The 27,912-nt window shown below is 41.1% G+C and overlaps 1 protein-coding gene across 1 annotated transcript in view; it reads right to left on the reverse strand.

Moving 5' to 3' along the window:
• The window catches only part of esama (endothelial cell adhesion molecule a), a 57,118-nt gene that overhangs the window by 8,583 nt on the left and 20,623 nt on the right, over window positions 1–27,912 (reverse strand). Inside the window, exons 3-4 of the mRNA XM_054754305.1 lie at window positions 2,055–2,206; window positions 64–265 (exon numbers count right to left, since the gene is read on the reverse strand). Of these exons, the coding sequence (XP_054610280.1) occupies window positions 64–265; window positions 2,055–2,206 (354 nt within the window). The remainder of the gene's footprint in view (window positions 1–63; window positions 266–2,054; window positions 2,207–27,912) is intronic.

A 27,912-nucleotide genomic window follows, 5' to 3' on the forward strand; every position in this document is an offset into this window, starting at 1 on the left:
ATGTGAACAATAACATTTTGTTACGTGATACAATAAACACCATTCGGTCCAAGTGTGTCTTACCCTGGACATCCAGGCTGAGATCAGCAGTGAGGCCAGGGTTATCCGGAATGATGACCTGGCAGAGGTAGCGTCCTGAATCGGACTCCTGGGTGTTGTTGATGTACAGCGACACATTGCTTGAGGGCATGCTAGAGGTGAACCCAACTCGGCCTGTAAATTGGGGACTCCCCACGTTTATGGAGCCCTTTGTGTAAGAGATGATCTGAAACAGGAACAATTATTGTTATGTTTGTGGCGGGTTTACGACAGGACAAAATGAGTCACATAGAACTTGTTTGTGTTCAGGTAGAATCATGACAAACCAAAATACAGTCAAACCTCAATTTTCAAACGCCCTAGTTTTCATATGATTCAGTTTGTGATGAAACTTTTCCTTGGTTCTTGCACACTCTCAGTTATCGTACGGTATTGCATGTGGCAAACTGTTACAAACCCTTTGCTATATTGAATTTTGTGGTATTAATAAAGATGTGGACCAACAGCACTCCCGGCGGCGCTTGTTAGTCAGCCATCTTGGATCACACACCCAACACCAAATCTCACTTAGTTTACACAATACTACGGCACCCTGTAAGGCACATTCATTTGGCAAACTCGAATGAGAATGTGACACAAATTAGTCTGTTTTCCGCATCCACAATAACTTCCATCCTGGTGAAGAAAGAAGAAATCAAGGAAGCCAATGCTGCAAAAGAGCTAAAGGTACAACAAAAGCCAAAAGCTATGCATGAGAAGAAGATGCCTTCCAGAAAAAGTAGCTGGTATTTATTGTACTTAATATGATAACTTAAAATGTACTGAACAGTGGTGTGCACTCAGGGCCAGCAAGGCCTTCTCTGCTGGTCTAAACACTTCTCAAAAGCACTGACATAAATTTGCAACTTAACTTCTTGTACAGTATATGTTCCATGAAATTGTATTAATTTATTCCAACGGTCAATTATAATCATTGAGTAGCGTGTCTCTTGGCTGCACTGCTTCCAGTAGTGTACGTTCAGTCCAATCAGACCTCAGATTCACCTCTCAAATCGGTGATTTTCGTGCTCTGATTCGTGGTTGATTGGAGCAACTGTTCTACAAGTCAAGTTATTCCTACAATGGCTTACTTAGGAAGAGAAGTTGAAATCTCTGGTGAGTAGATGTATTTCACTTCAAAGTTTTTATATTTTTGTCTGTTTATTCAAAAAATATTGATTGTGAACTACTCCAGGTGAATTGTATGAACCCTTAATCACTGAGCAGTTTACGCTCGTAACATTTGGCTGAATGTCAGCTTTGCAAGCAAGCAATAAGTCATAAAAATTGTGATTTGTCATATAATAAAAGACACACTTTGCTGACGCAACAGCAGCAGCAGTGCGCCCTCCCATGCAGCCCACCGCCACAGCTTCAAAAAATCCTAGGGGAAACCCTGCTAAGTATTTAATGATAAGATTCATTGGTGATGCACACAATAAGCTCATCATTATGGCACACATTCAACAGTCTTTTACAGTGCTCCTCAGCTTTTATGTACGCTCTCTTTGATTATGATTCCAATTTAGGTGCCCAGCTGGGCAGAACAATATTCAAACGGTGGCAGAGAAACAAAGACTGTACCAAATACTGAAGACATTATGTGAAAATGAGCTGACTGGGCGTTATTCAGGCCACAGCGTTCATTATTAGTAAGATATGCGCTAATTTGTCACCTATAACACAAAGCTAAGCTCTTCAGATAATTGACTTCATTAGTTTTCACATCTTTCATGTACAAAATGTATCAAAGTAACACACACACAGAATATTTAGCAATTCCAGAAGTATCTACAAAATGCTACGGGATGACAGAAACACTCTGCAAACACCTTCCTGCTCCTTCTCAAGTCACAAATCATATCATTTTACATCTGCTAAATTGACATTTATTGCTGATATCAGCAATAAAGCTTCCACAGCAAGAACAACTTAAGAGGTTTGTCAAAATTCGACATGACCAACTGCTTCCTTACCTGCTGAGTGCTGTTGGAAACAAGGTTCCAGAGAATGGTGTTGGTGCTCAAGTCACTACCCGGCGCTGAGATGTATGAGACCTTCAGAACCACCATCTGACCCTTAGTCACAGCCATATGGGGTTGGGGTATCAGTATCTGTGCCCATATGCCTGAATGCATGTGGGGGAGGAGACACAGACTCGTGAGCAAAAAGTCATTAGCATCTGATATGGTCAACATTGTGCAAATTGCACGTATAGAGAGAGGCAATCAGTTAAACGCTTCTTGCTTGAATTACATTTTGTAGCATTCATGTGTAAAAGGCCCATTTATACTTTCGAGCTCAACTAACTCAATAATGAATGATGGGAAACAAAGCAGAGGAAGAGATGTTCTACATCTAAACTGGGAGTCTCACAATATATTCAGGAAGAAAATCAAATAGAATTAAAAGCAGTCCAAAGTCATCACTATGGCATGCGAACTTGTGGCCTTTAAATTAATTAAATCTACCAAATGCATCAATTTAAGACATGACAGCGGCATGGCATTATTACTTGTAATCAGCTCTAAATGTGAAAAGGTGAAACAAATCCATAAGTCAAGAAAAGGCAGTGAAGCCTTATTGTATATTGTACAGGGTGTCCCCAAAGTCTGGACATATAATATTAATACACATATAATATGCTGTACACACATATTCATTAATTCCATACATATTTTTAAAAGTCAGTTATTCTATAATACCAAACAATATATACATTATGTTTAATATCATGAAATAATAACAAATGAAAAATAATTAAGTAACAGTTGATAATAATGAACACATAATAATAAATACAAATACGTTATATTTCATATATTGGAAACTACAAGTTAAATTAAAAAACAACATTTATTTATATTATGTTTTACGTTTTAACGACTTTAGGGACACCCTGTACAGTATATCTGTGGCCAGCGAGGGGCAGCAGAGACCCACAAGCGCAGCTCTTTTTCCACATTTCCAGTTGTTGTTTTAAAATAAAACACGTCAGTTCATCATTATTTGTTGACTATTATTATACGTTTATTATTGCATTAATTTGTAATCACTTCAGTTTATTGTTATTATTTGGGAAATAACAATTTGGGAGTACTGTTACTATTTGCAAATCTTTACCTTGCATAATCTACAGCGACTTGTGCAAGGGCTCATCCACCAAATTATTTCTGCTTTTAAAAGGCATAGTTTGATTTGATTGAAAGTCAAGCAATTGGTGCAATGAAAGTGCATTGTGTTGTGCAACAGTGAAGTTAGTTACTTGTCAACACTTATTTATCCAGCAACCATACAGTATAAGAGAATAATGTACATTGGTGTCACATGGCTGTGCAAGATTTACACATGGAATTGACGTGTGTGTGTGTGTGTGTGTGTCAATATGTTGTTGTCACACATCTAACTGTGTGATTGACAAGGTGTTAAGGCCAATGCTAATACGGTAGATGGCAATCTGGCTACCTCTCGTCATCCTACACTGCACTGCAAAATAGTGATACTTGATGCAAATACTTGGGAATGTGTACTGTGCATACTTGATTAGCTTGCACACAGAATGGTTGGCTACAAACAGAAATGTTGCAATCCTGTGTAATCGCAAACTACAATCCAAAAGGGTGTCACTTACAGTAACGGCCTCTGGAGCAGCTCACACACAAAGAAATGTGTCGTTAAAGAGTTTTAATAGATTTGTAGGTGTGAGGCACAACACATATAATAATGAATACAAAATCAGAGTAGGAATGCATGCACCGTTACACTCCTAGTCACCTGTTCTTGTAGTGTTATGACACGCACTTTGTGATCGGTCCTCCAACAATTCGGAATTTGACATTGTACCTGCACGGACCTGTGAGAAGCAGCAATGTGCCACAGTCCAAGCATGACTGCTGAAAAATAACAGCTTATGCATTTTTTGTCAGTTCTACAGTGACGTAATGTGGGGACATAGACAAGGGGACATAAATAGGGCAGCGTGGGTTCAGTCCCCACTCAGTGACCTGTGAATGGTTGTATGTCGTCCTTGCGTTGACCACACACATCCGGATTTTCTATTGCAAATATCTTTAACATTTACGAAAATGGATTGGCGGATGGATGGACACCACAAGGTGTCAGGGTCAGGGTACATTTTCGAGACATCAGATAATCAGGGATTTGCTGATTTTGGTCATGTGTACCGGTCTTAAGATAACACGACTTGTTTAAGAATCAGTATGTGTAAGTTACAAAGGACATCTTTTCACAAGATCTCATGACATTAAAACATGACAAGATTTCTTATTCAGACAAAAAGTATCTGGCAATAATAAGTAAATAAATTAATCACACGATAAATGAAAATGAACTCTATCATTTTGCCGGCCTCCATATATTGCCATGTGCCTGCGTGTCTGTTTTCCTCATTTCTCGCCTCCAAACAGGCAAACAGACGGTTCACTCTGTGCATTGATTCAGCACCTAAATGCTTCACGGAATAACGGCAAACAGAGTGAGACCTCTTGTCAGTCATACAGTTGCTTTGTCTGTATGGGGGAGGCGCAAGGAGCAATGCAAGGTAGTAGAAATTAGGAGGGAAAAAGATGCTTGCAAGCCACCGTGTGGGAATATTAATGAGCAAGGTGAGACAACCAACACAAACGAGCCAGTATGCCAAATTTATTCCAAAGTGGTAGCAAAGTAAAAGGCAACAAAACAAACGTCACAAAAAGTCATTGCAAAAGAAATGCTGCTCTTTAATAAAAAGAAGAAGCCAGCATTTCAAGAAATGCTGCAAATGTTATAGCACATATTGCCTGTGTCACAAACGCCAGTGAAAGATGACATATTCAAGGAAATATTGCATTATTATTATTATTATTATTATTATTACATATTGTTATAACAGCAGTTTATGTGGTCTCAAAAAATGTTGACATTTATATTGTTTAGCGTCAGTTTGGGGGACAATAAATATTTCAAAACACAATTGTTCTGTGACAAAGTTTGTTTGCCCAGTCATATTTTCTAATTGGACTTTCTCATATTAATGCTAATATCTCATCTTGTCTAGTCTTGTGTCTTCCAGCACCCCTAGTAGCCACGATCCCAACAAAGTGAGGACCAGACACATTTTGGTATGATTACTGAAAATGTGGTGTCATTCGGAAATTGTAAATGATCTTATAGTTCCTGCTGTAATAGAAATTAATGCCCCGCATGTTTGTAATTGCTTCTTTAAAAGACTGGTGAAAGCACTGCAACAATGCCTGTGGAATAAGATCTGAAGTGGGTAGGTGTACGTATCACTTTCCCTACCACTGTGGAGACAAATGAAGCAGATCAGTGTCAGTGAAGAGAGAATGTGTAGGCTAAACTCCCTTGATAATAACATTAATTAAGTGCAAAGCACGTGGAAGCAATATGGAGGGTTTAGAACAAGATGTTTTGCGGGGGAAGGTGCTAAAAAAAAATGAACTAAAAGAGCAAGACGCATGAGCCGACTGCTTTTTGGACTCTGGGGAGATTTGATGCAAGAGTGAGAGGCGGACCTTGAGTCTGGTGTTGAATGACAGATGGGAAGTTGGATGTTTGGACCAGTGGACATGTAAAGACGACAGAAAGAGGCTTAAGAATAAATGCAATGAGTCACGGTGGAAATGCTCTCAAACGATTCCAGTAGCCTGGAAGAAGACTTCACAGAGTGAGACATGGCTGTACTGTATTCAGTGACCTGAGGAAAAACCTCCTAACCATTAAACAGTAACTGAAAATGTTCTCAATTTAGATTTACCTCCTGCTTTGATGAGATGACGTGTCTTTTGGTTATCTTTTGCTTGTAGTTTGCTCGTCAATTACAATTTGTGATCTCCGGTATAAAGCCCTCTTGTCAATGGTTCGGCTTCTCTTTGGAACAAATTGGCTGCTCTCGATGCTTTGTTTGATCGTGCTACTTGGCCACATTCACACACGGAAGTCTCGCTAACTAATGACACCTGCTGTGGCTGCGGCTCGTACGGCCACCGATGAATCGGAAGCTCCAAAGTCCAACGTTCTAAAGGCTGTACAGTTTGGAATATTTTGCAAAGTGTTACAGAAACCTGGAGGTCACAGAGGAAGGAATCATTCTACCATGGAGAGAGAGTAATCATTCAGGATTCAAAATGAACATGACATTCATGCCCACGATGAGTGTATATAAACTTCTGACCTCCATGTGTGATAATGGTCCTAAAAATAGCAATAGTCAGGATGAAATAATAGATCTGGGAGGCAGTCAGAGGCATGATTTGATTTAAACAGAGTGCAAAGATAGTAAGTAAACAATAATATGCTTCCTCCCAGTAGGTGAAAAGGTGAGCATAAATAAAAAATAAGCTTGGTAGATTGTCCTCGCAGTTTCAACAACCAATTATTATGGATCTTATTGTTATAGTAGAAATAAACTCCCACGGTAACACATCAAATGTTGAGTCGTGTCTGCAACGCTCCACAATCATGGTGGAAATAATACACTTAAACACAAATAAATTTTGTTTTGACAGAATTTCAAAACAGTTTGGGACTGGGGGAAGGTTAGGTCAGACCTGGGAAATCTATGATCTGGCCTGCCCAACGTCTCTAAATTATTTTATGAAAACTCGAGATGTCCGGATACGGACAATTTTTTAATTGTTTAAAAAATAGATCTTAGATCAGTGGATGAGCCCAGCTGATCTTTACGGCGTCTGACGTAAAGTGCTTTGTTTTCGCAGCAGGCCAGAAAGTAAACAAAGCCATTTCAGATGTGTGGAAGCGCTTCTTGCATCGTACACGAAAACAGTCCTGCAACCGCTTGCAACGTCTGCAAAATAACAATTTCAAGAGGTGGTACTAGCAGAGCTACATTCAATACCACAAATCTACGACATCATCCGAGGGCCGAACATAAAATGCAGTACCAAGTGTTCAGCAAGGCCACCAACAAAAAGGTTGCAAACTCTGGACTTTCGGATAAAAAGATAAATATCAAATAGAAAGCAAAAACCTTTGTCCACCAGAGCGGATTAATTTTACGATTTAATTCTGTAATTGGTTGTGCATGTCAAGCCAACTGGCTGTGCCAAGTCGCCCACACTGTTGTGTTGTGTCTGCAGCGGCACGTTCCCGGGACGGCGCGGGAGTTATCAATCAATCAATCATGGCCAGGTTATGGCCAGTCCACCCCTAATGAAAACGCAAAGCGCATCACTAAAAGGTAGTCAAATGTACAACCATCCCATCTCCGTCATGTAGAACGTGGGGTTTTGCCGTGGATCCATGGATCCATGCTATGTTCTGCCATCATGACTCTACTTTATGGATTTATAACAATACTAACAAATTGCAAATTTAATGAAATAAGCTTTATAAAAATGTGTTACTATGTTTACTTTAGTAACTAGTTCTATAAGCTATCATAACGTTGTCAAAAAAACTGCAATCAAAATCTTTCCTGATTGTCATTGTGCGCTGGTACAAGTATAACACGTCACGCATGCAATAAACAACTGTGATATTGAAACAGGAAGTATTCTTAATAAAAGGAACAAAAGCACATGACATGTAATGTCAGAGCTCGCCCACCCCTGGGTTAGTGGATATCAGTACAATAATACCTCACTTTATTTTTAACTACTTACAGTTCATTACCTTGAGTAGAAAATCCTACTAACATCTTGTAAGAACATCCGCTGCTTTGATACTCTGGAAATGTTGTGTGACACAAACACCGACGGCATCTGAATAAGCGGTGAACAGCACGCACTGACATAGACATGAGAGTTGGACTGTTTTTGGTGTAACGCTCATTAAATTATAACCAACTGTGGTTGTTTAGCAGCAGGAGGTAGAGTACTGAGGCATAAAATAGTCATGAGCGGCAAATCAAGTCAGAATTGTAGTTCTTAGTTTGAACTGTCTGTGCATTTTGAGTGACTTTTCAAAAATCATCAGTGCAGACAAATCTCATATTTGAGTTATTCCATCAATTGACATATAAACTTATATACGATACTAGACCACATTGTATTCCATTGGGCATCCACTAGCCAATAAATGTGGTAAAGGTGGGATCTCTGGACACAGTAAACAGTGCAGCTCAGCCCTTGGCTAGCGGAAGTCATAGCCAGCAACGGCGTCATGGAGAAGCCAGAGCTTGAAACCCTCTTCTGTCGTTAAAGTCTCCTGTTTGGGAAATACAGTACATAAACAGACAAAAACAAGCGGATAAGGCGAAAGCAGTGTGGTGACATTGGGCCTCATTCACGAACATCTTCTTAAAAGTCTTCTTAAGAAGTGTACTTAAGAAGGCGCGGGTTGGAAACTGCGCCACATTCACGACACGTTCTTAAGTAGGGATAATCGTTCGCACCGGTGTTCTTAGGTTGATGAATGCCAACTGCGATGCCCGTGCATGTAAGGCCTAATTTGCATAGGTCACCGCCTATTATTTCCTATATAAGGTAAAAAATGTGCCGTGCGCAACAGGCAGCTGGAGGCGGAGATGGCAACGCGCAAGGGCAAGACTGAGGAGCAGCTGGACAACAAACAGAAGAAAAACTTCAATTCTACAGAAATAGAGGTGCTTTTACAAGGAGTGACCGAACACAAGACCACCTTATTTTCACGTGTATCCACCGGTCATCAGGCCATCCAAAAAGAGTCGGCATGGAGCACCATTGCAGGAAACATAAATGCCGTTTCCACGGAGAAACGCGCCACCGCAGAGGTTAAAAAGAAGTCTTTTGACTTAAAATAGACTCAAAAAAAAGATTGGACTGCACCGGAGGGATCTGGAGGAAACGGGAGTTGGGCCATCAATCATAAACCAAACCATTTCGGAAACTCTAGAAAATATTTACACAATCATAATGGAAAAATAAAGTCAAAATACATAGTTTGTGTGTGACAATATATTTTTCTGTGGTTCCATTTGATTAGACGCTGCCTAATTAATACAGCAGCCCCGTGCTCTGGCTCAAGACGTGGCTGGGGGCGCATGGCGTTATCTGGGGGTGCTACGTGCGCAATAGACACACCACGTTTCATTGCGATGTTATTCTGATGATCCTGCACACCTGCAAGAACAGAGAGGGAAGCCTGAAGCCTGAAGCGGGACATCAAATATTGGTGGCTTTCAGCAAATAAATCTAATGGTCCCTTTACATTCTCTCTCTGCACAGCGCACGTCCAGCCAGCTACTTTTTTTTCATGAATTGGGATTTGAATATATATTTATCCATGCAGTATATTTTAGTTGTTTTGATGATAAATAATTGTTGGGATATTTTATTTGCACTACATTTTTTGGGATCAGGTTGAAAAATCCATCATGAGGGCGACTGCGCATTGAAAGTGCAAGCTTTGCTTGTGCGTAAGAGTCCTCCTGAGCGTTCGTGGAATTTGTTCTTAGATCTAAGAACTGTGAGTTGAGAACACGTTTCATGAATGCCAAAAATCTTCGTAAGAAGGCTTTAAGAACACATTTGTGCATAAGAACGTTTCGTGAATGAGGCCCATCGTTCGGTGGAGATGGGGAACGTAGGGCACTATGAAATCCGTTTTATTTTTTCCCAAATTCTGTTTTATTTTTTTTCCAAATGTTGTTTTTTCATTTTTTTTAATTCTGTGTTGTTTTTTTTACATTTTACACTTATTTGACCAGCATAGAGTGTGTAGTTTTTGTGACAGTAAATAAAATGTCCATTAATTAAATTCAAAAATCCTTATATCCATTGATGCAATGCATCATTGGCCAATTTCCCAGATTATTTCAGAAACAGATGTGGCTTGGTATCGTTTCTAATTGGATATCAGCCACTGCACACTTAGCTACGAAATCTCAACAAACTAATGCAGGTGCTTGTGGTTACGGAAGACGTATGCAATTCCGATTGCATTATTATGTAAGATATTTTAACACCCTTATTTTGTTTACACAATTAGACAGTATGTGGCGAACAGCGCTCTTGTTTTGAAGGCGGGAAGTGTGTTGTGTGTGTTGACAATCCCTGTTGACGGTTAACACGAGCTGGGAGCAAGAATAAACGTGCCTCTCGTCCTTATTTCACTCAGAACTTACACGGCGTCAGCGGGCATCGTAAAACGCTCGTTTGCATTAACAATCGGTAAAACACAACACGATGTAAACACATTTATTATTTTGTTTTTATTGTGGCCGTAACCCTCCTTCCTGATGGCCTGTGCAGAAAAATATAAATAAAAACAAGACAAAAATGTCTCCTGCTCCAGAAACGAACACCCCAGATTATTATGATTGGAGGGACTTTTCAGAAACACTCATTATCTCCGTTTTAAGTGCTTATATGAATATCGATATCGATATAAATGACACTAGGCACAGTACATGAACCACAAACGGGTATACAGTAACGATTGGTAAAGTTGAAGTCAGTTGCACTTTATGTAGCGGTAATGAGGACAGTACAATTGTTGGGAGAGGACATGAGGCGGCACATCAGCACTGAGAATAAGATTAAACTGTCATTTCACTCCTCTGTTCAGTGAATAAACTTCAGAGCCAAGTGTATATTGTACACACGAGTCGCTTGGCGCTCCTCTGAGCAACGATGGGAGGCACAACCCAGAGTATTCTTCACCTTGATAAAAACTCTTTTCTGGGCGTGTGCATACAGTCTGTGTTTGTAACACACAAAGCTCGTGATTACAGCGACCACATCCCACTGAGCGTGTTTACTTCTTTGAGGTTGATGATAGCATCATTTGAGGGAGATGATGGAACCGGTGTCTTTTAAGCTTAAATGATGGGTGGAGTGGGTTGGACTTCCTCTGAGAAAGCCAACAGCAATTTTGAAGATTTGGGTAATGCGGTAAAGACTTTACTCTTATCCAGTAGCAAACAGCTACAAACTACAGTAACCATCAAAGTCTTTTGAATGTCTTTATTAGCAGTGTTTAAGAGGTTAATTGATGATTAAAATGTCTCAGAACATTAACCTGCAATCTATTTAAATTCATATTACAAATAGATATATTCATCCTGACCTGCAGCTGCTTCTTCCTGGTCTTTTTTTTTAGTCAAGTGCATCATTAGCAACACATTTCACACAGGACAGAACAAAGGTATTTCATCATATGGCAGCACCGAGGGTGCTAATAAGTCCCAATCATATTTTTACATCATGCTAAGGAGCTGGCAGCGATGAGCTTTTACATCTATCCCAATGTTACTTCAGAGATTTTAATTAAACTTGAGCCAAGTCTAGATCGACCCATTGCAGCCCTCAGGGCAAAAAGGGAGCTTGGTCGCTAGTTCGTGACCTAACTTTCCCAAACAATGGCTCGACTCTTTCCTCGCGTACACAGACACGATGCAGAATTAATCTCATTATAGTGACTGCTCACTTCAGATGCTTTTCAAAAGCGTATTATTGCTTTGTTGGCCATCATGACCAAAGTATATCAAATATATGCAGCACAGAGGGATCGGGGATTGAAACCAAGGCAGAGCTCATCATCTGATAACCGTGCATGGGATTGTGTTGCTGCCAGTCTATTTAAAGGGGAGACAAAGCAGCAGCTATCTCAGAAAAAATAAGAGTGAATAATTTAAAATGCAAACTACCAGGCAGTCATCAAGAGGCTAAACCAGGCGTGGGCAACCGACGGCCCGCGGGCCCATACAACTTTTCAAAACTACTTTGTTCAAATCTTTTACCACCAAAGTTGTCAACGGCAATGCTATTTTGATGTGTCTTGTACAGCGTATATCCCAGCGGTGTCACAAGATCACAAGAGATTAACACATGACAAGATTTCTCGTAAAAAAAACTGTCTTGCAGACCTTGAATAAAAACAAGAGGAGGGACCGCACCTCGCCCGGAAGTGGGATACTGGGGCCTTAGCCTGGAGCCAGGCCTGGGGGAAGGGCTCGAGGGCGAGCGCCTGGTGGTCGGGCCCTCACCCGTGGGGCCCAGCCGGGCCCAGCCCAAACAAGCCACACGGGATCCACCACCTGCGGGGGCAAGCATAAGGCTCCGATGCATTGTGCTTTGGGTGACGGTCGATGGCGGGCGCCTGGGCGACCTGGTCTTCGGCGGTCAAATCTGGTTCTAGCGGCTAGTTATGTAGAAAAATGAAATGTATTGTTTGATGGCTTTGCTTCGCGTCATGAACTCCACTACAGAAATCAGTGTTTTCTACACGTCGGCTTCTTAAACTATTATTTCATTATGAAATGGAAAATGTGCCCATTGCTGAAACTGTTTTAATATGTTGCCTTGACTTCGGCTGCATTGTCTTTTGCATAATCATTTTACATATTACCATACATATTACCAGTACTCAGGTTATGTACACAACTATTGAGGCACTAATTATCTTTATTGCTATACTGACTATAATTATGATTATATCAGCTACTTTGATTACCTGTAAACTTTGAAAATGTGAATGTGAAATAGTAATCATTAATATTTACAATAGTATTTCAAAGTTTAGCGGTTAGATTTGATATATGTTATGTGTTTTATAGAAAGAGGTAGATCATTATACATGTATAACGTACATAAATACGTGCTCATAAATATGGTGAATATATATATTTTCTATATTTCTATATTTATAGTAGCAGGTAGATATTTGGGACTTTGTGTCATTTGTGTCAAGTGTGAGCGCCCCTGGTCTTAATGTATGCTTTGCAAGATGTAAAATTACGTTAGAATTGCAATTCCATGTTCTATCTAGCTAACAACTTTTGCTAACACCATAGTCTAAACACCATAGTCTCTTTCAGAATGAGGTCAGTTGTCGGATTATTGCTGTCCATGTAAATGTAGCCACTGCACCAAAAATATTAAAACACATGACTCTGCACGCGCACATATTCACTTTGCTTGATTCCTGGATCAGGCGTGGTGTAAACCCATGTCTATTATGTATCCATGCTGCCCATAACAGACATTATCATCTAATTCCTGAAAAGGCGACCGTATCAACCATGAAGTGATAAACACGCCACCTTGGGCTGACCTGTTGCTTGCTGTGCCTCCCTGGGTTAATCTGTGACATTCCGAGAAAGGCACAACTCTGTTGCAACATTTTCAGCTTTTATTTGTTATATGATCAGCGGGGCGTACGTCTACTGTCATCATTGCACAGTAGGGGTGTAACGGCACGCCATAAAAACTCAGTTTTAGTTCATTTTGGGTAAAGTCAGGGAGCAAAATGCAAAAACATGAAACTGCTTAGCTTTTGTGTGAACAACTTTAGTGATTTTTAAAATGAAAATTCTCCAAATAAGTAAATAAATGAAATAATATGTAATAGTTGACAACGAGGGTGTCCAAACTTTTTCCAAGCATGAATACTTCCAGCTTGTAGCTCCCATTCCCCATTTCTACTGAACAATGGCGACACTCTTCTTTCGTCTTGTCCACTTGTCTTTACGTATTTCCCTAGGAAGGCTAAGTGTTCCACAACGTGGGACTTTAACGACGGAACAGGGTTTTCAAACTCTGCCTTCTCCTTGGCACTATGGCTAGCCATGACTCCCGCTAGCCAAAGGCTGGGCTGCACTGTATTTTTTTACCGAGTATGTGATAAACACTTCCTGTCACTCACTAAATGTGTACCGTGTGGGAAATCGGTATGTCTCTGTATCAAACCGAATCCAATATAAACCAAATACATGTACTGTTACACCCCTGCTACACAGACTCCCATTCCGCTTATGAAAAGAGACATGCAGGCGGTGTTTGTGTCTGTGGGAGAGAGAGCGGAAAGTAACTAACCAGCTTTTTCACACACTGATCCTCAATCCAAGCAGCGATAAGGCTTCGGTAGTTTGCTTGAGGCTACTTTGACTCTGTCAGTCTCAGGAGAAGCAGGGGATCAAACCGGCAGTCTTCAAACTGCCAGAAGGCCAATCTGCCACCTGAGCCATGTCGCCCCCTTGGCAATTTCGCCATTAAAAAAATATGAGCATTCTCTATCCCACTGAGGCTGGATTTGCACTGCATGTTTTAGCTATACGGTTCTGATTCAAGGCATAAATCCACATTTTTGTAACTCAACTCGCAAGTGACACGTGTCTGATTTCACTGTATTTACTCAACACATTAATGATGACAACCAGAGGAAGCAATTTGTGTCGAAATTGTGTGTGAATGCGGGAGAGATGAAGCTGAACTGAAACGCTAAATGGAAAAGGGAGAAAAGGGATGGTATTATGTTATTGTTAGCCTGAATATTTTAATGCTTGGAATGGTTTGACTGGATTGAGAAATGTGGAAAAAGTGGAAAATTAAAAAAAAAACATTTGGGCCAGAAAATGTGGATTTCCAGGAAAACCAGGATTTTTTTTCAATCTCTAAAATAAATAGCCTGAAGGTTTTGAATGAGCTCAATGTTTTTCTGTTGGAATAGTTTGAATCGGTTGAGAAATGTGGAAGTAATAAGAATTCTCAAGATCAAAGGGAATTTGTAGGGATGTCCGACAATATCGGCCAACCGATATTATCTGCCCGATATTGGCATAAAACTGGAATATCAGTCAATATCAGTATCAGGAAAGCTGATAATAAACATAATGCTGTATATAGGCCTATGGGCTCCCGTATTTTCCAGCATGCAAATGACTTCATCAAACCGCCTCTCAGGCGTGTAAAAATCCGTGGGTGGCCAATAGCAAACTAGCTCGCTCCTTCCATTCCATTCATCCATTTCTATGCCGCTTATCCTCACTAGTAGGAATGTCAAAATTCCCGGAAGTAAGCGATGGTAAAATCTGACACTGTGTGTGCGTGCTGGATTAGGAGACGTCCGTGAAAATGCTGCTTTTTCATATGATATTGGGTGTATTTTCATTCGTATACGTCATTGTTATGTTGATTGCTTCATCTGAGTGTTGGACTCATACGACGGTTAAGTCTAACTTTAAGCCTTTCAAACTCATGAATTGGATATCGGTATCGGAAAGTGAGAGTTCGACAATAGCGGCATAACGGGCAAAAGAGCCAATATCGGACATCCCTAGGAATTTGTAAGCAGGGCCGCACGGTGGTCTAGTGGTTAGCACGTTGGCCACACAGTCACAGTCTGGAGATTGAGGAGATTCTCTCCTGGGACATTTATGTGTGGAGTTTGCATGTTCTCCCCGTGCATGTGTGGGTTTTCTTTTCGGAATGAACGCTCCAAAAACATGCAGGTGAGGTTAATTGGTGACTCTAAATTGTCCATAGGTATGAATGTGAGTGTGAATGGTTGTTTGTCTATATGTGCCCTGCCATTGGCTGGCGACCAGTCCAGGGTGTACCCCGCCTCTCACCCGAAGTCAGCTGGGATAGGCTCCAGCATGCCCCTGCGATATAGAAAATGGATGGATGGATGGATGGTCTTGATTTAATTTTGTTCTCCCTAAACAACACAAATCTTCTCATATTTGCCTCTTGCACACCCTTGCAGAAGGCAAGCAAGGAGAGAAGGGGTGGACATTTTGAATCAAAGATAAGGGTGCTGCAGATAGCAAAAGAAAAGACATTCATCTTGTTTTGACATGGCTGCTGATAAACTGCTGAATTAATGAATAAATATGTTAAAGGTGATGTGATGTGGTTGCTTTGGATGGCATGTAAAATGAAAGCTACTATTATGCCCAGCGTGAAGCTGACCCTACATGAGGGTCAGGGTTATTTGACGTTTTCAGCACAATAGCCAAAAACGTAGGGACACTGGAAGCAACGCAAAGCAACAAAACATGCTACACTTTCTAAACGCTGAATCCTGGCAGACATATTAAGTGGCTCGAAAGACGGTCACCAGGGAATTTTCAGGGTGTAACTACATCTGTACTCATGATTTATGGTGCAGCCCAGTCAAGGACAACATGAAAAGTATTCGGAGCAAACTGTTGCCTTTAAAGAATTAGTTTGACATTGAAGGGAATGAACTATTTTGCTTTCTTGTAGAAAATATCAATAGCGCAACTTTTAGATGTTTCATTTTGCAGATATGTTCAGCTATGGAAGCTTGGATTTCATTTTCCGAAACAAACACTTCTGTTTGTATGGTTTGAGCAGCATTTCAAAATGTCATACTTTTCCCAGACGCAGTAAATAGATGTGTATCATTAGAGCTGCAACAATTAATTCCCCAGTTAATCAGTAACTATTTTGGTATGCAATTAATTTTTTTTTTTTTTATGTAAAAATCCTCTGGATTTGAGCCTGTAAATATTCTTTAATTTCTTTAATCATACGTGAAAGCAGATCGATTGTCTTTGTGTTTTACACATCAGCTTTGACTTTGGAAAACAGTGATGGACGTTTTTGCCTCTTTTCTGATATGTTGCGGACAAAACCACTGTTTGTGTTTGATTCATACAGTTCTGATTTGGTCCTTCTAGGGCAGGGGTGTCCAAAGTGCAGGCCGGGGGCTATTTGCGGCCTGTGGTTTGTTGTTTATTTGTTGCAGAAATATAATTGAACCAAAAAACCCAGCAAAAACGGGAAAAATAGATCAAAGGGCAAAATGGAAAGAGGGGAAACTGAAATGTTGATACTAATAACAAATAATAAAACAAAGCTTTGTCTTTAATATATATACAAAGTTTTTCTTTAGCCTTTATTTATAGAGTTTAAAAATACATAAAAATATCAAAGTGGCCGCCTGCATCCCGTGTGCTCTCACACAAACATCTTGGCTGCACCAGCAAGTGCTTCAGAAAAACAAATCTACCCTTTTTTTTTTTTAGTAATTCCTGATTTTATCTTTTTGAAAACAGAACACTGGTAACAGTCTTGGAAACATAAATATTTTTCCATACCTGGTTTTCCATTTTCCATACTTTTACAAACCTGGAAATGTATAAAATTCAATTCCATACTTTTCCAGATTTGCATAGGAACCCTGGACAGATGACCTACTGGCTTTGCATGCATACTTCCATATTTGTATTACATGGAGGTGGAAGGATTCTGCTTTGGGGATGTTTCTCTGACCAAACTCCCTCCTGAGATGTGTGCAACCCTGGTCACCAACTACAAAAAACATCTGACGTCTATCACGTTTGCTATTGGGATCAAATACTTATTTCACTCAATCAAATACAAATTAGTTTATAACTTTTATTTAATGTTATTTTTCTAACATTCTGCCGCTCTCTGTTGCAATAAACCAACCATAAAAATGAATATCGTTGCAAGGGGATGGGGTGGATAACTGAACGTAACTATTATATTATCAGGGTGTTTTTCTCTATCCTTTGATAACATTTTTTTCTTTCAACTAAATACTGTCTGTGTCATATCCTAGTCACAAATCAAATAACCCCAGCGCGGAGAAATGTGGGGATGGGCACTGACAACAAATGAAATACTGCATATCAAGCAAAGTTCACTGTCGCCCCAGGAAATAGTTATGTGTCTCATGACGAGCTCTCAAGGGCCACTTGTTAGTGCAGTATTCAAAGGGACATCCATCTCTGATAACACTAAATCTCTCACTCGGGAATCGTTTATGCAGAGCAGATTTGGTCCGTGGCAAAGGGACAGGAAAGAACGCCTGGACCAAAAATAACAGCACTTTTTAAAAGAACACACATTTGCACATTCAGCGCATACTGTATGATCATTCCACATATTATTAATGCTGCAGCTTGAGTAAAGACAGGCAGAGAGACATGATTTGGTTCTCTTTAGATTTCTATACAAACAATTCATGTATATGGTACATCAATCCTATAGTTATATTCCAGGATCACCAGTGAATGGCAAAAAAAACGCAATCCATTTTTGAATTGAAAAGTATAAAATGTTTAAGTACTCAACATTAATGAATGATAATGTAAGATGATGGGTAAACAGATGGAATTGGAGTCATGGTGTAGAAGTTATGTGTCACTTTCACTTTTGCGTCTCACAGCAACTATGGTGTGTTCAAGGGCAGAAAAGCGCAAAATGTCAATGCTTGACAAAGAAAACACTATCGGTGAAGCATAAAGTAAATTTTAAAAATTGTGGACATTGTGGGCGAATGGGATGGTTCTGCAAAAAAATAAATAAATGATTGTTTTTTTTTTAACAAAAATCTGCAAATTTTCCTGGTCACAAATTGAATTGTTGAATTGTGGATATGCAGGATCCACTGTAGACTCATATTTGTTGGTATTGCCTATGTGGTCAGTAAAAGCTACAAACTCCTGCATTTTAGCAGGTTATTAGAAAGGAAATGTGGTGGGCAGATGATTAGAGCATTAGGCTGGAACCTGTTAATGTCGATGCCTCTCAGACTAGCTGACTGACATCGACATAAGTGGTTGTCGGCATAACCAAAATCAAAAACGAAACATTTACTTTAAGACTTCGGCCAGAGACATAAGGAGAATGGGCAATCATAAAGGATTTTTAACCTATGGCAGTCGGCATGGTTTTCCTCCATTGGTACATATTTTTATGTTGATTCTAACCTCAGCAGTTTTATTTAGACATTCATCTTCTGTCTAGCCATTGCTGTTGCCTTGAGTAGAGTTCCTGGTTGTCTGAGGCTCACAGGTCGTAATGAGTGCCTATCGGACAATATACTTTATGAAAAGAAAGAATTACTAATGACAACTGTGTCTCATAATTATGTGGTTGCATATGTGACGTGGTGGGGGATTAGGTTCGACTATCACAGGCTTTTGTGACTACAGTGTCGAATGGACCCCTGGGTACACAAGCCAGTGTATGTGTAATTACCGTTATTGTAAGGTGATTACAATGATCCCACTGCAGCCTGTATCACTGGAATAAGGGTAGACATTTGCACACAAAATGAAATTGTGGACTATAATCAATAATATAATGACGGTGTAGTCACAATCTTGACCTTTACTTTAAATAGTAAATTACAGTACAAGGGCTCAAAGACGATGAGCGTTAGAATGGAAATGCTCTGCTGTGACTCCTTCAACACATGTTTAGCTAATAGGATGTGGCACCTACTATTTCTTTGGACACAGGAAACAGGAAGTGGATGCTGTCATAGTTAAATAAGGATATTTTTCAAGCTTCCTCGGTAGGAAGCTGGATCCAGTGGAAGTGCGTCTTACTCACTTTTGGAAATCTCATAATGAATAATTTGAACTAGAAATGCAGGACCACAATGTATCCCACCAGGCGTCCTTCAATTGTTTACCACATGCACGCATATTTACCTTTTTCAGTTTCCAGGTAATGTTTCACCATTTTCTTTCCCATCTTAATTCTAACCAAATCATCTTTAATTGTATCAGTAACAACGTGGGAACACCCCAAAACAAAACCTCCTGAAGTGACAATCACAAAATGTGGTGTCGTGCGTGGGGTCCTGACAGCACGTGTGGGTTATTTAGGTGTTGACATCCTCAATAACTTTATAAACTCAAAAAATGCATTCCAAATACGTAAAAAAAAAATAATAAAAAATTAACGCAGACATGACTGGATCTTGTTTTCCTATAAATCGTCTTCTCTTATTGTAAAGCATGTTGGACTTCACACGTCTGCTGGCATGTATTCCTCTTCTGTTTATCTCTCCTGACTGTGCTCTGAGCATTGTGTGCAAGAATGCAAACATGGCTTTGTGTGAGTACTCTGGATATTACATAAAAGCATGTGGACAAGGTGTTGGGATGGCAGCTTTAGCTCTCATCTCTGCTGCACTCAAACTTGATTGGGTTGGATGGCGACGCTGCAAGGACTCTGCTATAAGCCTCCACACTACCCATCTTAGCGGTGTTCAAAGGAATTGGTAAAGGTATGGCTCCCCAAAGAGACAAGCACATCTGGTGTTGGGGTGGAGGCATGGTACAAGCAGAAGGCTTGGGAGTGAAAAGCATGAATACCGGAACATCAAATAACCCACTGTCATTCGCCTGCTAACTTCTTTCAGGAATGTACATTCATGCAGTAACGGCTACTGAAAGAAATACCAAAATGAACATTGTTTGGCGTGCGCCAGGGTTTGGATGATTGTGTTTACACTTGACCAAATGAACCGCACCAGCAGAGCAAATGTACCAGTGTTCATTTTCAGTGTGAGTCTGAACAGCCTAGGACGCCCTCACACTTCGTCAGGGGTTGGCAACGTTTACGAACCTCTACATTTTGCCCTCTCTTCCATGTGAAACAGATAGGTAAAACCTCACTACTCAATGAGTTGGCGGCTTTACCTTGCTGGCAAACGCTGCTCGACTTATCTCTCAATCAGTGGACGCACGAGCTGGCGGGGATGAGCACTGCTACACACGTGTAAGCCTACTTTAAAGGGATAGTTGGTATTTTTTGACATGAAGTTGTATGACATCCCCATCAGCAGTGTAGTGCATCAACTGTGACGTACCCCCCACTTTGTCCCGTGAGCAGAGTTCTGGTCAGATTTCGGTGATGAACAACGTAGTTCCAATTAGTTGCACTTACGTAAAGAGTTTGCCTTCTCAAAATAACATGTGTTCAAAAGAGTAATACTTTTGCATCACAAAAATGCCTCCTCGAAAAAAATCAGACCTCACAATCGCTCGGCGTTACTTTCTCTCCCGTCGTGTCACTGCGCGTCCATTGTTGTGTACGTGTTCTACAGTGTTCACACGTAGCCGTCTTCATCCTCTGTGGAACATACAGTATACACAACAATGGATGCGCTGTGAAGACTGGAAATAATCCACAAATATGGAGAAGTTAATAGAAGAGGTAAGATAGCAGAATAGAAGTGATGGCACAAGTAAACGGGCCGTGGCACAAATGCAGCTGGGGCATCGGACGAAATCGCCACCAAGTCCGGACGGTATGAATGGCCTAGTGTGAGTACACCCAATGCAGTCAATGTCTCAGTCATTAATACTGCCCCACTACCCACAACGACAATGGGGTCAGACTCCTGTTACCAAGTTGTATGATCCTGAAGAGCAACACAAGCAGGAGAAACGTTTCAAGTCACAAACGCTCTCTTCATGGGTTCAGTCCCCCCCGCCTCGTCAACAGCAAGCAGAGCAGGGATCCAGTTGCAGGAAGGATGGGTGGATGGGCTACATGAGGGCTCAATCGACAATCCCATGTCTCCATTTTACTAGAAGACAATCTAACACTCAGCTTAACAAGCTTCGAGTGTCTCAGTATATCAACCACAAAAGGTTACAAAATTGTTAACAAAAGACCCTCAACTCATCAAGTCCCCGTCCGCTTTTCAGCCACCGGAAGAAAGATTTGTGCCCGTACGAAAACTTTATTGTCATTGTAGTCGAGGCATACATCAAAATGACTGCAGCAGCAGCTGTTATGTAAGCGTAAAAATATACGAAAACACAACAATCTAAATAAAAATTTTACACAATTGGAGGAAAACCATGTCGACAACCTGCCATAGGTTGAAATATCCTTAATTATTACCCATTCCTTTTATGCCTACGTACAAAGTCAAGTCAAAACTGACGCACACAGAGTCTTTTTAAACTTTATTGCTGACTTTAACACGCCAACATCAGTGCTCCGTTCCAAACCCACACACCTGTTTCTCCGTCGCTCTCCACACCAGCAACACGACACTTTGTCATTATTCACCAAACACACTTCAAGGCGAGTGAGGCGCACTCACAAACACCAGATAGCTGAACATCACCATTACAGCTTCATTTTGCTCAATTAATACACAACTCTTGCATGTAGGATTAATTAGCCAACCTCCAGCATCAAAAGAGCCATTTGGGTCCGTTTCCACCAAATTCAAATCCACTTGGAGCCACAAAACTTATTTGACTACTAAATTGAAGATAAACGTACATATATAGTTTACTTAAGTGTATTGTCACGTTCCTTTTCCGTCTTGCTGTTCCTCCTCGCGGAGTAAGGAGCCACACCTGTTCCCACTTGGCAGCTGGTCATGTTCTCAAGCCATCTCCACTGACTTCAGATCAACATTCACAATAAAAGCTTTGTAACACAGTAATTCCAGTGCCAGTACCACTCTCCGTGTCACTTTATTTGCCATTGTTTATTAGTGACAAAGGAAGCTAACAAGCGGAATAGTTAACCATCATCATGGTTTGTCTGACCAGAAAACACTGCCTCTAGCACTTTGGTGGAGAATTGCACGGAACACGTTCAACTCCGATGCAGAACTTTGCAAGGCTCATCAGAAGAGACGGCGTAATGAATACACGGAAGCATAAGCCACGGCAGAAGGACAAAAAAGCCATGCGGCTCCAGAGCTGCGGGTTGCAGACCCCTGCACTAGTCAGATAATATGTAACCGATACCCGACCCTAGACATAAACGGGTTCCCCTGTACCTCAAAGTAATACACAGTCCAGTCATTTCTGTGCATGTAATGTGTCATTAAATCTCCTTTCTCTCCTCTCCAACATCAAGTACGAAGGAACCTGTAATTCACCACACTGGTTTAAATTGAGATGTACACAAGACATGCATGTACGTATGCATTTATATTGCAGGGGAAGATGTTATCAGCGAGATTCATCACACTCGGTGATTGGATGGAGGCGAGGGGAATGGCCGGAAGAAGGAATGTTCTGGAAGGCCTTATCTGAGCGCACCAGGCTGCTGTGACGGGAAGTGGAATGTCAGGAGGGAAAGAGGAAGTAGGCTAGGACGTAACACGCAAACACACACAAAGGCTAGCATGCATGAATACACACGTCTGAGGCGAGCACACACCAGCACTTCGCCCTTCCTGTCTAATCTGCAGTGTGAGAGAGATAGATAACACATCTTCCTACTGTCTGAGTGATTTTAGTTTTCCTCTATCTCCCAATGCACCTTTTTCATTATGCACTCTCTTCTTATTCTCTTTTGTCTTTATCAGCAAGGTGGAGACGGAACCGAAGGAATAGGTGGCAATAATGGAATCACTGCTGGAATCACTTGGTGCCCGAGTTCTAGACCACTGGCTCGCAACCTTTTTTCAGTCAAGTGCCCCCTGTGGAGTATTTACTAATGCTAATAATATATCTCATCAACAGGGGTGTGACATAATATTGATATATATCAGACTATCACGATATTAAACCCCTTGATGGATTGTCAATGTGCTCTCGCCGTGTATCGGCCAGAGTCAACATTTTACATGTCATCAAAGGAAGAAGAAAAGAAAACAGAAGAAGAAAAAAGAAATGCTGCCCCATGGCGGTGAAACTAACCGGAAAGATGCGCCAGTCAGAGTCCGGAGTGTCATCTTTCACTCTGTAAAGTTGTGGAATTGCCGCTTATGACGTGTATTTTCTCACAGGCAATTCCTACTGTCTATAAAACATTTGCAGCATTTCTTGACATGATGGCTTTTCAACTGTATTAAAGAGAAGCGTTTTTTTTGCAATGTTACTCACAAATTCAGCAGGGGAAGTATTGTCCCCACTATATACACACACACATTATATATATGTGTATATATATATATGTATATATATGTACACACACACACATAACTCAAGTACCTCCCGAGTGCTTTTAAGTACCACCAGGGGTAACTAGAACCTCCATTTGAAAACCAGTGGTCTCAACCAGGGGCGCCAACCACCGTTTTTATGCTGATGTTTATTTTATGCTGATGTGGGGGTCCAAATTTATTCCTGGTGTCCCGCCACAAATGAAAGTATGGGAAATACTGATTGGTTAGCGCTGTTTGCTAATGTATGTTCCCTTGTTATTCCACTTAATTCTCAAAAATGTGTTCCACTTAAAAAAAAAGACATGTACAATATTCTCAGCTTTTTTTTAAGACAGCTAAGCCGTGTTAAAAAGGCAACATGACACCAACTTTTTGTAAAAAGAGCTCATTTCAGGCAGACATATCCTCAAAGGGCTTATTTTTAATGACTTGACTAAATCCTGTTCTGCTCAAATGTGGGTTATTTTGCTGCAAAGGATCCTGTACGCTTTTGGCTCTTTGCAGCAGCAGTGGCATAAATCAGAACACAAACACACACACACACACACACACACCAAAGCACGCATACACCTTGCTGACACTCCAGCGTCTGTTGGCATTTGTGTCTGTGTGCTGGCCTGTCACTTGCAGTGTGAAATAATGCATGGACTCCTGAGCAGGGCCACTTTCCCGCTCTCATTTTCCTGAGTGGTCTAACAGCGAGGGGCCCATTTTGTCACAACAAGCAGCTGGACATAAAGTCACCATCAGAACAATATCCACACCACTTTGGGGACGGGTCCAGTTAATGGAATCCACTAGGTCACTTCTAGTGAAATAAAGTACAGAGGTGGAGTGGCGGCTTTTGGGATAAAGGGGACGGGCGAGACACCCAAACAGCCATATGTGAACACATTGCAATTTGTGCTGACAGGGCAGGAGCGACAATGATGCCTGACAGCCAGCCGCATGTGATGAAAATAACAACCACCATGCATAATGTAAGACTTTCTCCTTCTGCGGCACACTGGTCCTTCCAAGACATTCCTGTCCCTCCTTCACCAAGGGGAGTCTTATCATTTGCTCATGTCTTTTGAGATTTGTCAGTGGTCGTCCCTTGAGAGAATTATGTGTAAACACATGATGGGCAAAGTCGATAGTGGTATGTTGTTCTAGTCTCAGATATGTTGCTTGCACTTGATCTTGATCGTGATCCCTTGGGGTAGCGTCAATTACCCTGCCAAACGGCCTTGATATTGAATAAACAAGTAAATGATGCAGATTTGCAGATTCTGCCGTCACAGCCAGCAGATGGAGTCTATGATTTCATACTATGTGCTACAGACAATACGTTAAAGAGCACCACTAATTAACTGTCCACACTGTCAGGTTTTTTATTTTTGCAAAATTTCGAGCTTTTTGCTTTGCTTACTCAGTCCTGGTTGTATGACAACATATTTAGTGGTCAGCTAAGTTTCAAAGGGCTCCATCCTGCTTATTTCAGGTGCTTTTAAAATGATACTGGAGTGGGAGCCTCCGAGTGGGGCGCTACAGTGAGTAACACTTCTAATCTAATCTGCCTTCTTTTGTCTAAAGTCATGCTAGGGCTGGCCCTTTTACAGCGTGAGGCCCACAAATTCTTCTGTTCTAACAGCTGTCGGAAATAAGGCTATGAGTCTGTAGCCAAATTAAGAGTTTACTATTAACCGAGATATTGGGAGGTCCGAACGGTCTCTAAAGTGAAGCTGACTGCCTCTTCCCAACACTCAGGAAGTTTCCCGTTATAACGGTTTGTTGGCATAATGGCTCATTCCGATGCCAGCCAATTCTCAGATTGAGGGCTGAGCGTCCCGGCCAAGAGACAGGAAGGATGACTCCTAATAAATCTATGTGTGTGAGGTTCATTAAAGAAGAACAGGGCGCTATTGTTCCAAGAGAAGTCTTATCTCTCTGTTGCACATGAGGCCTTCTTGCAGGTCTACTCCTACAACAGAGTGGAACATTTCCCATCTCTACCAGTCACGATCAACAAATGAAACATCTGTATCGGAATTGGTACCTGCAATACTGGCCCTATATTTACTTGGTATCAAATGGACACCAAACTGCAGTATCGCCACGCCTCGCCGGCACTAGGCTGTGACTACGTCTGTCCATTGCTTTGTCACCTTACACACACGACACTGCAGAAATTAACTATTTATTTGACCCGGAAAATAAACATCCAAATCAGAAACCTATAAAAACGGATCTTGGATCGGTCTGACAGATTCATAAAACTTTATCCTCCATTCATTTCTCATCTTCTTTGGGGACAATCACCTCTAGTGTTAAGCACAAATTAAATACATTCTGAACTGTCGGACTTTGGTCTGAGAGTTTGACGGAAGGAGTTCCACTCAGCTGATGGATGCTAATATCAAACACTCCATAACAAAACTTCTGAAATGAATCATTGCTTTGGATTTTGGAGGGTAGGGTGATTTTGTGGCAAAATCTTTATTGTAATTCAAGATTTTCCTGAACGTGAAAGCACTACAAATCTCTCTGAGCCCTCTTTGATTGAAATTATGAAGTTGCATTAATTAAAGATGAGAAAACTCCTGTGGCATCAGCAATAATATGGGTCCGCACATGGACTGTATGTTCGTGCTAAAATAGACATGAGCCAGAGCACTATAGTGGATCCCTGCATATTCCGGAGTCAGCATTCACGGGCCTGCGCATTTGATGATTTATGGTGAAAAATAAAAAAAAAAAAATCCACAGAAAACACATCTCATTCACTGTGAGGGTAAAAATACAACAATTTGGAGATGTTTATGTCTTCATGCTTCACTGATCATGTTTTTTTTTGTCAAACGTTGACATTTCAAACTTTGTTCGGCGGACCTTGAACACACCATAGCTGTGTGCTGAGACACGAGTTTGTTTGGCTACGGAAGCTTCGACAGTCAATCTGGCCTCAAAACTCGCAGTGAGGTGACCACACCTTAGACCACACGTGTCAAACTCAGACCCGGGAGCCAAATCCGGCCAGCGCTGTGATTTCATCCCGCCTGCAAAACTGTTTGGAAAATAGCATTGAGTTGGCCTGTCTCACGGACCTTATCAAACAAAGTGCTTACAACAATCTGCGTAATTAAGCGATTGCTCTGGTATAACTACTGGTGGAACTACTTCTCTGGCATTTTCATTTTTAAAGTGAAAACGATATCCTACAGTATATAGCACCTAATTTGCAACCATTCTTAATAAGGATGCCAGATTCAGACCAAAAGTCAAAATAATTTAACTGTACACGACTAAAAATGGCAGCACTTTAACTATTATATTGTCTGTACAAAATAACACCATAAAGAGGCAACGTGGCCCACAGTTTAAAAGGTTAAGTATGCACAGTAGTAGCATTATTTCACCACAGTCACTTGGTGACTTTGTATTACTTGTATGTGCTCTTGCTGGCTTCTCAAATATTTTGTTAGAAGACAAAGTAACCAAAATGTTTCATTCTGGATATGTGCGGTCACCGAGACATAAAGTCACATGCTCAGCCCAAAGGCCATGAAACAAAGAAGCTGGAATTGTGTTTGTGTCCTTCCCGAACTTTAGAAAAAGAAAAAGCAGAAGTCGCTCGTCAAGTGGTAAATAAGTTGCACTGGCACAGCTTGGAGAAACACAGTGCCTTTGGTGAAGTGTGTGAAGTGTGTGTGTGTGTAGCTTGCCGTGTACTAATACGAGACAATGTCGGCATTCTGTTAGCGAGGACCGCCGAGTGCTGAGGCAGGAAGCGAGCACGGCGCCTCTTTGTGCATGTCTTATGATTCAAATGGACGCGTGGCGACTTGAGGGGTGAATCGACTTAAAGCAAAGCAGCAGGGATAAAAGTCCAAGGTGCTACAACTGGCTGTAAATGAGCTCTTATATAAGTGCCTTCAACCTATCCTTTGTAATACCCATCACCCCAGTACACACACACACACACACACACACACACACACACACACACACACACACACACACAATTTTGAGACATTAATAAGACATAAGTCAGATGTTTTTTGTTACGCCATAGCTGCCGAGTCAGTCAGAACATCTCCCACTTTCACCACCAGTGAACCTGCTCTAGTTGACTTTGTACGAATGTCCGTCTGTGGACGTGAGAAAACCACATCAACTGGTGTTTACCGTGTTACTCAGGTGTGACTCTGTGTGCGCTTGAACACACGAGTGTGTGCACTGTCATTGTTGGTTACTCTATGTATCGGAGGAATGGAATGCGCCTGCTTTCACGGTTGCCTGACCTACCTGCTCTGATCATCTTTCATCTTGGACGCAACGTCCACGGACCGCAAGCGCTCATTTCTTTTTAGGTGTTTACTGAAAGGTAATTCCTGTTTTCTCGAGGCATTTAGATTTTTTGTAACCACAAAATAACTTTTGGAGCTGCGAGAT

The sequence above is a fragment of the Dunckerocampus dactyliophorus genome, chromosome 16 (genome assembly GCF_027744805.1).
Source record: "Dunckerocampus dactyliophorus isolate RoL2022-P2 chromosome 16, RoL_Ddac_1.1, whole genome shotgun sequence".
NCBI classification, from domain to species: domain Eukaryota; kingdom Metazoa; phylum Chordata; class Actinopteri; order Syngnathiformes; family Syngnathidae; genus Dunckerocampus; species Dunckerocampus dactyliophorus.